The following is a 15,855-nucleotide window of genomic DNA, read 5'->3' as shown; positions in this document are numbered from 1 at the left end:
TATGAAATTCATTAAAAGATTTACCAGTAACTACAGTTTGGTTACTGAAACATGACAAATCACAAATAGTGGCAAATACTTTAATGGATTAACAACAAGAGAAACTGTACAAAGTAATACAAAAGGCTATGAATACAATCTGGGAAAATGTTAAAACAAAGATTTAATTAGTGGTTTCTGATATTGTCCACAATTGTTTTCACTCACAGGCAGGTGATATCAGATGTGTCTGTCAGATTTGAATTTTAAAAGGGACTGAAATACAGCATCAAATCTCAGCAAAACCAATAAGAATAAATCATTATATTCCCCCAAAAGTGATTGTGCCTCTCATTCATCCAACTAGAGCCAGGATGTGCATGTCAAATATTCTTTACTTTGACTGCCCATTCAATTATTAATCACTATGGAGAAAATGAGCAGGAAATTTGACAGCACTAGAAAAGCGTGTAAAAACTATTAGTGTTCTTTTTAAAACGATTAGTATTTAAGAAAAATTACATCTGAAAATAGCTTTAGTATATATTTTATACAATTACATTTTTAAGAAGGCAGCAATGTTTAACAGTGAAGTGTAAGTGAATTGTAACATGGAGTGTAAAAGTGTCAGTATCAACTTGGAATTATCTGCATCAAATTAAGTTACGCTTTTATTTCTGGAAACTAATCCTGAATAACAGCAAGTTGGTGTTTGTGAACCAAGGTGACAAGTCTTAACGAATGTTAGTCTCTAAACGACAATATGGTCATACGTCATCGTTGAGCAACATCAAAGGGCGGTAAAACATGTCAACTACCTTAAATGAAAGCTACGTAACTGCAGTGACTGCCTCGTCACCGAAATGCCTCATTGGCCTGAGAAGCGGTAGTGTGCATGACAAACGTAATGCAGGCACTCCTCTGATGCATGCTTACCCTTAGTGGCCAAAACCAATTTGTTATATCAATGAAATTAACAGTTAAATTATTCTTATAAATACTGTTGTGGCTCTGGACCCAAACAACAAAATTAGTTGCTGGCTTCATATTTCCACAAACCATAATAGGCCGACATTTGTACAATGTACAAAGGTTTTTTTTTTTTTTTTTTGCCAAGAATGTTGGGAAAATATATTAAAGGACATTCAGATTCAGCTGGTGTAGGGATCTTATTTTAGGAAGGAAAAAAGCTTAACACTGAAAAACCTTATCAAAATAAACATATGTACATTTTCCCAACCATCAATTTCCCTCAAGAAAAAATGGAATAGTATGGTGACAAGAAGAACCCTTAGAATGAATCTGCATGATGATTAAAGAAAACATAGGCTTAGGGACATAACACACAGGTGCCAGATAAATTTAATAAAAGAAGGGTAATTATGTACATTATTCCTACAATGTCCCAGGTGATATTATGTTTTGCCATCTGGATATCTTAAAAAAAATACCCATGCATTGCACTTAAATCAACAGTGTTTTGTTCTCTTTAAATCGGAGGTGTACTACAGTAGGGAAGTAGACCCAAGAGAGAGCTCAACAGAAAGTAACACCTCCCGATTACAGCACAAGAAGCAGGTTTCCATGCTATTTTCCTCTAAACACCCTCCCCCGCAAGGCCCCCCAGCCCGGAACCATCTACTCGATATGCGCATCACACACAGGCGCCGTGCCTTCGGCTGCTGGACCAAGCAGCAGATGCTAGATGTGCCCGTGGGGATCAGGGTGTGAAATGAGACCCCGTTCAGCAGTTCAAATGTCAACGATGAACAAACTCACGGAACAGGTGAGAAATCCCCCCCAAAAGGTGAAATGCTTATGCTGACAGGTCAGTTTCCAGGATATTGGATGCATTATATTTTTCTGAAAATCTTCCTCACCATAAAATACGAGATATAACTGAAGGCCTGTAAAAAGTGCACTCTTACATGAAAGGGTCTCTACCTAGCTTTTCTTTGAATTATTTGGCAACAGGTCCTAAAGTAAGTACTTAATCTCGAACTTAACACAGTAGATCTCAACACAGCTTTGTGGGACCCTGACGGGTCTCTATTACAGTGAATTCAGGAGTCACGACTTATTCAGTACTACGCAAAAGATAACAGACCTACTTATTACAACCATCCAATTTTCACAGCAAAACAACAGCCTGTTTTCTCTTTGCAGTCTCCTGCGTCAACATGGGGGGCGGGGGCGGGGGCGGGGGCGGGGGCGAAGGAGGCTTTCTGCTCCATAAGCCTGCACTCAAAAACTTAATAAAGTAATAAAGTATGCCTCATTGATAGTACAGCACCATTTGATTATTTTTGAGGATGTCACAGGTCTGTAAGTGCATACACGCTACGCTTGTCAAATAAAACTTTGACAAGTTACAGGAGGGACTAAGCTGCTTAAGCATTAATGATTGTCCATATAAACTAAAGTAAGAAAGGCCTGCGAGTCTAAAATCAATGACAAGACTTATTTGGGAAGATTACCATACATGGCGTGATAATATTGCAGGGAATGGCAACAAAACGAAGCGGTGCCAGCTGCATTTTAATCCGTATCAATCCTGGTACAGTATGAACAGAAGTAATTTGGATTAGACTGAATCGGATTAGTGGCCATCAGTGGAATTAGTAGAATAAAATCATTATCAGAACAATCTTGACAATGTAGCTGATGAAGAGTTTAAACAGCATATATAACAGTAGTTATATATTTCCAATATTTATTTTACTGGTGTGAAAGGTGACTTTTGTAAAGCAGTAAAAGCATTTCTGCTGCAAGCAGTAGTGCTTTGAAACTGCATGACTGAGCACTCTGACACAAAGCACCATCTTACCAAAAAGAAAATACGCTATAAACTCTAAAGCAATCTGACAACTCTAATGTTTTACCGAGAACTTTAAAATGCCTTTATTTTAAAAACTCAATCGTCACCCAGAAGCCAGCAGAGATATGTCAGACCAGTCGTGACTATCCCAATTCATGGAATCCTTGTGCAAATTCCTGTTATCTACTGTAAGACATTTCACCTGTTAGATCCAATTAACGTTGGTAACCACCATTTTATTCCAAAATAAATAATGCAATTAAAAAAACACCTACATTTGTCTGAAAAACATTGTATGTTAAACAGCACAGCCAGTCAGCAATGCATTCACTGGACGAGTTGCATTTGACGGGATCGTTGCAAGTAAAAAATAATGGTTTCATGCCCTTCTTGTGCTCACAACTTCACAACATAATCGTGGAAGAAAAGAGCACAGCATTTCCGTATACAACTGTAGACATAAATGCTGTACTGGTTAGATTCTTTTATTGTTTAATGGCACTCCCAATGTTATTAGTATGTATTTGGCTGTGATAAATTGGTCAAAGGGTACAGGTACTGTAAAAGTGCTTACATTCAGTATGCTGAGACAGTATGTCAAACATTACACTGCAGACAAGTCACTCTGCATTCACTTCATCTCACTACATCCTTTATTACAAACAGTCCTTGTCGATGTCACCGTCTGATTTTTTTGGACAGTTTAAAGAGAAAACCCATAGTAAAAAAAAAAAAAAAGAAGAGCTGAAACATGACAGAAATCTATTAGGATAACATTTAACCTACATATTTAAAACAAACTACAGGATCTATCATGTTTACACATATACAAATATTTATATTGGCTGCAAAATGTCATTGGCCCCTGACTTATGAAACGTGTGGCGGTAACAGTAAAATGCTCTCCTGTTAGCACACAGACACAATGGATTGTTATTAAATCACTGACTTTAATGCAACATTTCCCTGGCAGCTGAGGTCATTCCTGTATCCATGTTGATATCTTGTATGGCTAAAATGCCTGTCTGCTCTGACTGGGAAACTTTCCGGTATACTCCTAATAGTCGGGAAGTTACTATTTCTGGGGTAATTCCACTAAAAATCCATCACAGGTCGACCTCACTGGTTTGCACTTTTATTTCAGCATACAATCTACATACAGGAGAAACGTTTACAGTGAAATTTCAGCCCTGGGTCACCCACTGGTCTTGAGACCCATGTAAGTGAAACCTTTTTTTGGTTTGTGTTTTCACAGTCCTGCATCTCAAAAAAAGACATTAAAGCGAATGGCTTTTAATAGCTACAGGTTGTATGGCAAATGTGTAGGACATTAGGACTCAGTCCATGTAAAGCTAATTAATTAAATTAGATGTATTGTTTAATCACCCTACAAAAGTCAAATCTTGTCCTTTCAAGCTGCATGCATCAGGGGAAAGTAAAACATCTCCTAAATGATGACGATGATGTTGGCATGCACCCTAAACACTCATTGGAGTTTTACTTACACAAAAATGTTCTGAGGGGAGATGGAAAAATGATTGGTCCAGGGAGATAACCAATCAGATTCTACAGGAGGTGGGTCCAAGAAACTAGAAAAGGCAGGAACAAACCAATCACTAATCTAACTGGTTATCTCTCTGAACCAATCATTGTTCCTTCTGCTCTCAGAAGAGTTTTATGCAAGTAAAATTCCCACAAGCCACCGAACCAAGAAACGTTTACAGTCATTAAATCGGCCAGACAAAACACGTTTTCTATTTACAGCAGGGTGGGATACAACATTTGCATATAATGTCAGAGTAGGATGAGGTGTACAAAACAGACAGGGGAAACACTATCCGTGAGGGAGCTGTTTAAAGCTGAGACAGCCTGGCAAAATAGTTATGCTGTTACCTTCACAGCTGGAATGTACATAAACCAGAATCAAGACACGTCTCCTCAGCTACCGTGACATATTTTAAAATACAAATGATCTCTTTTAACAGACATATCACAGCAGCAAGCCTGTCTGAGTTGTCAGTTTCACCTTGTGTTTCTTCGGATTCTTTTTTTGTCAGTAACTGTGTCTGATGGATATTCACATTTCGGCCAATCCTCAAATGTATCACCTTTTATATCACTCTTCAAAAATGGACATTTTTTTTCAGGATTCCACAGTCCTGACTGTGCAGCATACAAGTCCAAAAATGTAAACTGTAACCAATTCTTCCTACCATAAAACGCATCAGAGCACATTTTGATTTGCATCAGAGCAGACGAGCCTCAAACACCCTCTCCTTCTTTTTTCTTTTCCTGGATGATTTCATGTGCTGCAATAACTTAGTTGCATGAAAGCTGATAGTTTTTTTTAAACATGACAAACACACACAAGACTGTGCCGTGGATTCAAGAAACCTGAATGTAAAGGAGCGCTGTCACGGCTTCTCCGGTACGCTGCCTGGCTGCATGACTCCTTTTCAGGGGGGGGGGGGTGAAGCAGCCAGACCGTGGACTGATCAGTGTTTCAGCAAACCCACTTGATGGGAGATGCAGAGATCAGTTGTACGCAATGTGGCGGGAATGACACAGATCTACCGTGAGATATGAGTGAGGCCCTGTCACCAGGGGGCGCCGCTGCTGGCAGTTGGTACGCTGCAGTATTCGGTAAAAGTACTTATAGTCTGAAGAGCTGAAGGATGGGAAATTCGCAATGAATTCTGGGATATTTGGCAGTATGATGAGTGGGGTGCCCTCTGTGCCCTGACAGGAAAGCAGACGAGTGGGCCGCGGGTTCAGACACGACGTGGCTCCTGGCTGACCATTCGATGGCACAGGGTCGTGGTCATGGGTACGAGGATGCAGGGGGTGGGGGGGTGTGCTCCTAGCCGTCTTGCCATCATCCATTACCCTGCTCCTACTTCTTCTTTATGGTGGCCAGTTCTTTCTGTATGTCGGCGAACTTGGGCCGGTTTTCCGGTTTGTATTCCCAGCATCTCTGCATGATTTTGTAGACCTCCTCAGGGCATTTCTGGGGACAGGACATCCGGTAACCTGCGTGAGCAGAAACACTGTGTCACTGTCACCTGGCATGCACTCACCATGCCTACGGGGCCTTAAATGTCGCCTAAAATGGCAGCGTTTTCTCCTCAGAAAGAATTTTTCAAAGTGGGGTGAATTATTCATCCTGTCAGGGTCACTGCGGTCACAGTTGTTTGTTTGTAATAGACACAAGCAAGTAAACTGTTTAACTGCTTAGCCATTTGAAAATGCAGGAGACAAGATGGTCTACCCGACTTCTGCAGTGAAACCCCAGGTTAATTCTCAAAATGTGTGCAATCATTCTTTGGAAGAGAATAATAATTGCAGAAAAAAGCAAAAGTGAAGAACCTTATGTGTTTAGAAAAATGTTTCTTTTCTTTCCAAAGTGCTGTTTGCTTTACGTTTAAAGCTAATGGAAGATTGCTTATAGATTTAAGCTTTACGCTGGTGTAAAATATATAATGGGTAACACTTTACTTGATGGGGCACAAACACTTAGTAATAACTCAGTTACTACCAAAGTACAAATTATGAACAAATATAGTTGCTACTTGAGATGAAAGATGCATCACAATTTAATGACGAACAAACGTGAGATCAGCATTTTCATCATTTTACACCATGGTCGGTAGCACTCACCCTTCTCCACCTGTTCCCGGGCCTGCTGGTTGGTCATTCCTGGGTAGGGACAGACTCCCAAACTGAATGTTTCCCACAGGAGGATCCCATAGCTCCAGACGTCGCTTTCTGAACTGTATCTCCCTACCGACACAAACAGCCGGATACCCATTTGTTTAGCTACTCACAGGCGACACGGTAGCTTCAGGTATAACGTCAAATTTAATGCGTTTCAGATATAACGCCAAATCAGAACACGCCGTTTTAGTGGCTGAAAAGATAAACTAGCTTTATATCAGGCATAACGATACATGTGCATATAGACATACACAAATGCTCCCCAGGCTACGAAGGGGTTACGTTCTGATAAACCTATCGTAAGGCACAATACACCTAAGCTAACAAGCATCATAGGCTAGCCTATAGGCTATGATATGTGTGTGTGTGTGTGTGTGTGTGTGTGTGTGTGTGTGTGTGTGTGTGTGTGTATATATATATATATATATATATATATATATATATATGCTTTATGTATATGTGTGTGTGTGTGTGTGTGTGTGTGTATGTATGTATGTATATACAGTGTATATGTATGCATATATATATTCAGCAGCTGTTCATCCATATACCTAGCATTGTGTATATGTTTTTTTCTTTATATTTTTACTTATATATTTATACAGTTTTAGAAATTGTTTTCTATTGTTTTTATTGTCTATATTGTTCCTATATTGTTATTTTTGCTGATCCTATGGATCCTATTATACTGTCTTTTTTATTATTGCTGCTGTTTCTAAGGAATTTCCCCATTGTGCGATTAATAAAGTCAATCTAATCTAATCTATAGCCTACCTTAAACATGCTTAGAACACTTACATTAGCCTACAGTTGGGCAAAATCATTAACAAAGTCTATTTTATAATAAAGTCTCATGCAATTTATTGAGTCATGTACTGAAAGTGAAAAACAGAATGGGACTGGAATATCCATCTGAAAGTCGAAATATCGTAACAAGGATCATCGTAAACTCGGGAACCGTCTGCAAATTATGTTTACTTTCTTATGTTTGCCTTCTTATTGCTGTTATTGGGAACTGAACCAGTATGTCTGCCTTGAATTCCCTCCCAAAATCTTTACCCAACACCTATTTGCACTAACCTGAAATACTACATAACATAATACTACAGAACAATTAAACATTGTAAATGCTCTAGCCAGTGGGAGGCGATCAGATGTTACCTGTGCAATAACAACACATCACAACCTTGGCATTACCGTAATTTAACGCCTCAGGTGCAGTCCACTTGATGGGAATCTGCTTTAAGCCTGACGAGGAGTAAATCCCATCATCTTCCTGTCTCGACATCCCAAAATCACTGATCTTCAGGAGGTTGCTGTCTCCCACTAGACAGTTCCTTGCAGCGAGGTCCCTGCAGAGAGATCGATGGCCACAATGTAATTTCGGCTCTGTAAAAATCACCTCTGAAGTGACAAAGAGGGACTGTCAACCACTGAGGGCAAGGACAGAAGCGAACAGCCTGCAGGACTCATGAAGGAGCTAATACTGCTAATAAAGGTATTTTTTTCAGGTTAATAATGATGACTTTTAAGCATATGGTCAGTGCACAGGTCTTCAAACTATGCTCAAAATTTGAGTATTTATTTATTGAGCAGATGCTTTGATGTAAAACACTATGCATTTTTTTTTTTGAGAAAGGAGGGACAGACAGTCCCTGGAGTGATTGGGGGTAAAGGGCCTCGCTCAGGGGCCCAACGGTGGAACCAGCGACCTTCCAATCATAGGCACAGCAACCCAACCCATACACTGCCCACAATAATATTACCAAATCGCTCGGAGGATTTGTCCAGAGCAACGGGATAACAACACAGTGCTTTGTAGAAAGATTATTTTCTGAGAGATAAAGGTAACAGACATGTAAAACAGATGCCACTCATACATGAGCGAGTGGCTGCTTTTAATATCATTATTCATGCTGATGAAGGCAAAAATCGCACAACAAATCTGCCGCTTTAAGGCTTAACGGGGCAGTGCTCATATCAAGGTACTTTAATTATAACCATGAACTCTGTGTATGTTTGTGTGTGAAGGTACTCTCCTGCCCACAACAGTGACAGATGATGGATGACAGATGAACCATTTGGCCAAAACCCAAAGATCAAAAGGGTTAAGATCATATTGCTGCACTCAAATCTTCCCAATGCCAATCTCTAGAACATACACACAGACACGACAGAAAACAAGGCCTTGTGTTTATCCAACTGTATAACAGTCACTGAAAAAGATGCATCACATTCACATCTGATCTATTAAATGCCTACACAGCTCCCTATTATAAAATAAGCACTGCTTAGAATATCCCAGATGGCAGACTTTTTTTTTTTTTTTAAGAGGCACCACCACCAAGATCTCAAGGTCACACCCTGCCCGTCGCTTCACTGTTGGCTTTTACCCAAATACCTCAAGACCAAATTTTGGCTCGAAAACATGCATTACAACATTAAAACATTCAATATCCTTACGGGATGAAATCCATCACGCTGACATTCGATTAAACATTCCCGAAGGTTACCGGAACATTTCAAGCTGAACCTGATGCCCTTAGAACCCGAAAAGCATTTTAGGTTAAAACGCGTCAAGCTGTCGCCTCGACGGCGAGCACAGGTGAGTCACCAGAAAGCTCCCGTCAAACTACCAACCTGACCAGGGACCACTTATATGCTTCAGACTAAAGAAATGACCGTTTCTGTAGTTTTACGAAGAGACGCCTAATAAAGCCTCAAATGCTAAAACCTTCAAAATGAGACATTGATTTAGGCAAAAACCGAGAGTTTACAGTGACCCTGGGAGTCTTCAATGCAGATTTTCTATAAAATATTCTATAAAATATAAAAGTATAATAATATTAGACTATAAAATATCCTGTTTTCACACTGGCTTTTTATTCTTGCCGTCCGTTATTATCTTACACAGCTATTTTCCCCCCGCAAATGTTCAGACCATGCAGTTGAGCTGAAGATCAACAGAACAAGTCAGAAAGTCAGTCAGTCCGCAAATTTTCTGTACCCACTTGAACCACCTGTGCTGGTTCAGGGGGCCTGGAGACTATGCTGGAAGCTACAAGCAGAAATATTCGGAATTGTCATAAAAGACGAGCTTGGCTTGGATATTTTCCTCCACAACCGGTTACCGAGTGGTGCTAATAATGCCAGTGTCACAACTATGTACTGTATCTTTGCATGTTGTGAGAAACAACTGAAAATAGGGTTGCTATATAAAACATTGCTAAGTTCTCTGTAATGACTCACGATACCTATGGATGCAGTTCTTCAGTTCCAGGTACGCCATCCCTGCAGCGGCGTCTAAAGCGAACTTCACCAGCTGTTTCGTTTTCAAGTCTTCCTTCTTCTTACGTAAAAATGACAGGAAGTCGCCCCCTAGTGAGAGAACGTGGAATTTATCGTCACTACATATGCGTGCAACATTTGCCATTTGGAGATTTTTTAATGTAGAAGACCATATACTAATCTGACAACTTTTAAAACCTCCTGCATGACTAAATTTAATACATTTAGATTGTACCACATGCGTACCAACCGCATAATCATATTTTGACAGGCAGACAGGCTTGCGAGAGCAAACTCATTATGCTAACGGGTTGTACTAATTAAATCAGCCAAATACTCTTTCAATAACATTCGTGTTTAATAAGCTATACAGCACCATCCTCTCCATGCTAATGCTGTGCCTTGCCTGCTTCGCCTTTGGATTACATCCCCTGCCACTACTCACTCACCTGCCGAGGGATTAGCACTTTTCATTTGGGGGAGAGTTACAGTGTGCTGGAGGTACCTGGAACGAGCTCCATGACGATGTAAATTGGCTGCCGCTGCGTGCAGACACCGATCAGCTTCACGATGTTCGGATGATCATACTGCTTAAGGATCCTGTTTTAAAAATATATATAAAAACAAATAAGAATAATAAACAATGCTGAGCTATTACAAACAACGTTGTAGCCAAAACTACAGACAATGGTGGTGCATGCTGCTACTCAAAACATGCATTTGTGTTCTGCTAACCATCTAGCTATGACTTTACACGCTATTTAAGTTTTGAAACATTGTGTGTGTGTGTGTGTGTGTGTGTGTGTGTGAGTGAGTGAGTGAGTGAGTGTGTGTGTGTGGGGGGGTAACTTCTTCAGTGGGGCCAGAAACGACAAATCTGCACCTGTCTACAAAAAGTGTGCGGCCCAGCGGGTCAGGACTCTGACTTGATGGTGGCCCATTTGAATCCCAGTGTCGGCAGAATGATGTCACCATTGTTCCAGGAGCACTGGATGTTGGCTGTGCTGTGACCCCCAAACTTCACTCTCAGCTATCTGTGTGTCTCATGGAGAGCGGGATGTGGGAGGGCAAAAGAATTCCTCACTACTTGATGAGGTGTTTCTGTGGCTTTCCTTTGGGGTTTGATGGACTAGCAATGGTTTTTATGGTTTTGGGCCACTGCCACTAGGGTTAGCATGCATCTGGCTTTTCCCTGACACATCTTGGGCACAAATTTTCAATATACAGAAGCCACTCAGTATCATCATGCAGCATTTTTTTTTTGAGGAAGCTACTCAGGAAGTTGATGATAAGAAGGCCTATGATGTCATCTACTTAGATTTCCAAAAGGATTTTGATGTTGTCCCCCACAACAGGCTCTCACTTAAACTCAAAGCGACAGGTATTTTAGGAACTGTAGCAACCTGGATTGATAACTGGTTAACAGATAGGAAGCAGCGAGTAGTTATTAGAAGCACAATGTCACAGTGGGCCTGCGTTCATAGTAGGGCACCGCAGGGTTCAATTTTAGGACACCTATTGTTCCTAATTTACATAAATGATATAGACACCAATATATACAGTAAACTGGTGAAATTTGCAGATGACACCAAGGTGGGTGGTGTAGCAGATACTGAACTAGCGGCTCAGCAGCTACAGCGGGATCTTGATTTAATTAGTGACTGGGCCGATACCTGGCAGATGAAATTTAACATAGACAAATGTAAGGTACTCCATGTAGGGAGCAGAAATATAAAGTACAGGTATTTTATGGGACCAACTGAAATAAAGGTAGCTGATTATGAGAAAGACCTTGGTGTGTATGTTGATGCTCATTCTCATTCTCATTCTCGCCAGTGTGGGGAAGCAATAAAAAAGGCCAATAGGATGTTGGGGTATATCTCCAGGTGTGTGGAGTTTAAGTCAAGGGAGGTAATGCTAAGATTATACAATTCCTTGGTGAGACCTCACCTAGAATATTGTGTGCAGGTTTGGTCACCATATCTTAAAAAGGACATTGCGGCCTTAGAAAAGGTGCAGCGTAGGGCCACAAGAATAATTCCTGGTCTTAGAGGAATGTCATACGAGGAAAGGTTAGTTGAGCTAAATCTGTTCAGCCTCAAGCAAAGGAGACTGAGGGGTTTGAGGGCTGATTCTAACAGGTTTGGATGCTGTTCAACCAAATACAGTAGTTACTTCAGCATTAGTTCAAATACAAGAACTCGTGGCCATAGGTGGAAATTAGCGGGAGAACATTTCAAACTGGATTTAAGGAAGCACTTCTTTACACAGCGTGTAGTCAGAGTATGGAATAGTCTTCCTGATAACATAGTGCAAGCTGAATCCTTGGGTTCCTTTAAATCAGAGCTAGAAAAGATTTGAACAACTCTGAGCTATTAGTTAAGTTCTCCCCAAGGGAGCTCGATGGGCCGAATGGCCTCCTCTCATTTGTATAGTTCTTATGTTCTAAATGCTTGTACAAGTACAAACACACACCTGGCTTCGGACAGGAACTTGATCTTCAGCTCCTGGGGCAGGTCCTCCTTACAGGTCTTCACCGCCACGGGAGTTTTGTCCTTCAGCGTCCCTTTGAATACTTCTCCAAAGTTCCCCTAAGAACACCGCCACAATTTAAAAAAAGATACCATGAGGAATCTTGCATGATAAAGCAAACTACAACATGTAATGTACCATGTGAACATTGTGCCATGCAAAATGTGTGTCTTTTATTCAGAACAACCAAAAAGGTTCCTATAAAACCCATAAAAGTACAACTGAAAACAGGGGGCCCAGAGTCTATCCAGGGAACAACGGGTGCAGGCAGGAACCAACACACCACAGGGCGCACTCACTCACACAGCCACACTCACATGCACACAACTACAGGGCCAATTTAGATACACCAGTCACCCTACCCTGCACGCTTTTGGACTGTGGGAGGAAATCAGAGCCCCTGGCGAAAACCCATGTGAACACAGGGAGAGCGTGCGAACTCCACACAGAAAGGACCTGGGATCAAACCCAGGACCTTCTTGCTGTGAGGCAGCAGTGCTAACAACTGCAACACTGTGCTGCCCCTTTTTACATTTATTTATTTAAAAAACAGATACAGGCAATACAATTTATCAACACATACGTTTAAATTTACTTAAATTGATGCTTTTATTGATATAACAATTTTGTTACTTGTACAGTGTTTGGTCTTTATAGGATTGAGATGAAGGTCAATACCTTCCCCAGAAGCTCTCCCAATATGACGTCTTCGTGATTCAGTATCCACTTCTTGTCCTGAAGAAGACCAAATGAACCCAACATGAATACAGGACTCTCACTGGAGAGCTCACTGGGGGGCTTAGTGATGTCTATACTGTGTTTGTGCCAGTATTCCCAAAACATTTATACATTCATCATGTAATTCAAACTAACATCCCCACCTAACCAATTAAACCACCATAAATATGGATACTGGCTGCTACGGAAGTGCCTGCCATGCCGATCTCATTAGACCAGTAAACGCAGCGTTTCTGGAGCCCGCCATCTGTGCGAATCGCGCTAATCTGACAGCGTTAGCATTCACTCTGCTAGCAATGTCTCGTAAAAAATGTGCCATTACTAACACAGGACTGCATAAAATTAAGGAATGTGACACGCTAGCTACAGAGATTACAGCTAGCTAACTTAGCACCCTCACAAGTTGATTCACACGCACGTCAACATATGATAAAATTAACTTTGTTGATCATGGGAGGAAATTCTTTCGCATACAGCACCAAGGTACACAAAGTGCAGACAGACAAACAGAGAGCAGAGCATGATTCAGCGAAAGACAGGACATAGTGTAGACAAGTACAGTAGGTGCTCTAGGTAACGAGCATGTGTGTGCCAAGTGTGTCGAGATCCAAGCCCTGTGCTCATAACGGACTGTGTACGAATGGGACGGAGTGGCGTGGCAGAGGAGGAGGCACGTTTCAAAACACAGCTACCGCGCACACCGTTCTCTCCAGCTGGTAACAATATACGCTACGGCTTCTGAAAATCAAAGGCTCCTGTGGAACAAAATCCAATGGCCAAAGCCTACAGTGAGGCCTATTCATCTGAGAACAAGCTCGGGGAATTTGGAGAAACTCCGGTTTGGAGAAAAGCTAAGAACCATCTCAAGGGCAAAGTCACGTTCATGAACGAGAGATAATGCATGCTTTAAAATAATCAAAAAACGGAGACAGAATCAGACCATTAGTCCCATGGGTTACAAATAAAAGTTACTGGTGTGTTTTGAAATCCACAGTAGAGGGATGCATTTGGAAGGAGAGAACCAGTGCTTTGGAGGAGAATCCAGAGCGAGGCATCACTTTGGGAATCCTCTATCTATATTGTTACTTTGCCAACAGGTTGAGATTAAATATGATTTAGTCCCATGTATGACTTCCCCCTATAGATATTTTCTTGCCAGTAGCATTTGTTGGAATCTTAATAATTTCAAAAATGTGAAGTTCACGATCGGAGACATTTTCTCAGGATTCTCTGGCGGGCAAAAGGCATAATCTTAGACCACAGAGTTCACGCCGCCTTCTGTCCCACTGCATGTCGTGGCCCTGAGATTTGGAAGAATGACACTTTGCAGGAACTTCCAAAGACTTTGAATACACATGCCCCCCCAGATTTTGCTAGACTTTTTTTCTTTCTAAATAATTTGTAGATAAAGTCTCATGATTTGGGAGGGTTGGGAAGTATGGCACAGAAAACTTGTGTCTGTGTATTCATTTTTTGTTTAATCATTTAATACAAAGACCAAGTTTGTGCCTGATATCAAACAAGGATATTTTTGCAAAAGTCAGTGATGTGGTGCAATTTCAACGTGTTACTTCAGAAACTGCTGCCAACATAATTAATTTTTCAACATTTTTGACTCAATTAAGGCAAGAGGATTTGTTGCGGGAATAACAAATAACTAATTTACCCGACAGGCTTTTACAATTAATAATACAGATTTCCAGTGATTACAGGAATTATGACATTGACATTATGCCATGATATTATGAGAGCCCATTTCTGCATAAAAAATATCCCACCAGTACCTACAAAGATTACTCTCATACTTGGATGAGCTTTTAGGGAAATATATATATTTATTTTAAAATATAAATTCCCTGAGATTTGGAGAAATCGTACGTGTGATGTTCTTGGTTGTGTCTTACAGTGCAAGTGACTTAATAAAAAAGAAGGTATAAAAAGAAAAAAGTATTTTAAAAGAGCAATGCCTTTCTATAGAGGGCAGGAATCGAAGATGAAACGTATTATTTCATTTTATTGACGCACCCTAAGGTTATGGATTATTGAAAAATGACACTTCAGTGGCATAACGCAGCAATGCAGACACAGGCCACTGTCCGTAACCAGGGAAAATCACAGTGTTTTACCTTGACAACCGGGTTCAGGAGGACCACGCCCGATTTCTTGGTGATGACTTGCTTGGATGTGTAATGATGTTCTATAAGCTGAGGGATTGTGGGGAATCCGGTGCCTTCGAAACGGTACTGATTCTGCGGAGGAGGAGAAAATGCAGGTGTCAGCAGGACTATTTCTACATTTTACAAACCTCTTTTGCTTCTGCATATCATCCAACAGCAGATGTTCATGAATCACACAGTACTGCTGAAGGGGAGAGTGCTGGATTTTATTAGCATTGTATCTATTTTTTAATCTTGACACTTAGCAAGCCTAATCACATTTCTAATATATATCGTAAAAGGCAACGGAAACAAATGCTACAATTAATTAGGGATAGCTAGGTATGGAGACACTGAGATCGGCCTAATGTTAACTTAGGAGCTAACGTTTTTTTAATTGCTTCACTAGATAAGTGTGTGCTCAACAGCACTAAGGTGCAGCGTACACCATCTAACACCTGAGTGATTTATCACGCTGGTTTAGGTCAGTGTTTCCCAATCTGGTCCTCGGGGACTCTCCAGACGGTCCACAGTTTTGCTCCCTCCCTGCTCCCTGCCGGACAGTCTGTAGACCAGGGGTCTCCAACTCCGGTCCTGGAGAGCTACTATCCAGTAGGTTTTCTGTCCCAC

The 15,855-nt window shown here is 40.9% G+C and overlaps 1 protein-coding gene across 3 annotated transcripts in view; it reads right to left on the bottom strand.

Annotated features, from left to right (window-relative positions):
- Nucleotides 1–66: 66 nt before the first annotated feature.
- fer (fer (fps/fes related) tyrosine kinase) overlaps nt 67–15,855 on the bottom strand; it is a 40,634-nt gene continuing 24,845 nt past the window's right edge. For all 3 annotated transcript variants that reach the window (XM_023797343.2, XM_023797335.2, XM_023797350.2), the window contains 8 exons: nt 15,196–15,318; nt 13,010–13,066; nt 12,275–12,390; nt 10,305–10,399; nt 9,766–9,889; nt 7,709–7,863; nt 6,455–6,577; nt 67–5,827 (listed from right to left, as the gene is read on the bottom strand). In XM_023797343.2, the coding sequence (XP_023653111.1) occupies nt 5,691–5,827; nt 6,455–6,577; nt 7,709–7,863; nt 9,766–9,889; nt 10,305–10,399; nt 12,275–12,390; nt 13,010–13,066; nt 15,196–15,318 (930 nt within the window). In that variant the 3' untranslated portion in view covers nt 67–5,690. The remainder of the gene's footprint in view (nt 5,828–6,454; nt 6,578–7,708; nt 7,864–9,765; nt 9,890–10,304; nt 10,400–12,274; nt 12,391–13,009; nt 13,067–15,195; nt 15,319–15,855) is intronic.

This window comes from Paramormyrops kingsleyae, chromosome 7 (assembly GCF_048594095.1).
Source record: "Paramormyrops kingsleyae isolate MSU_618 chromosome 7, PKINGS_0.4, whole genome shotgun sequence".
NCBI classification, from domain to species: domain Eukaryota; kingdom Metazoa; phylum Chordata; class Actinopteri; order Osteoglossiformes; family Mormyridae; genus Paramormyrops; species Paramormyrops kingsleyae.
This window is presented reverse-complemented; position numbering and strand designations above follow the sequence as displayed.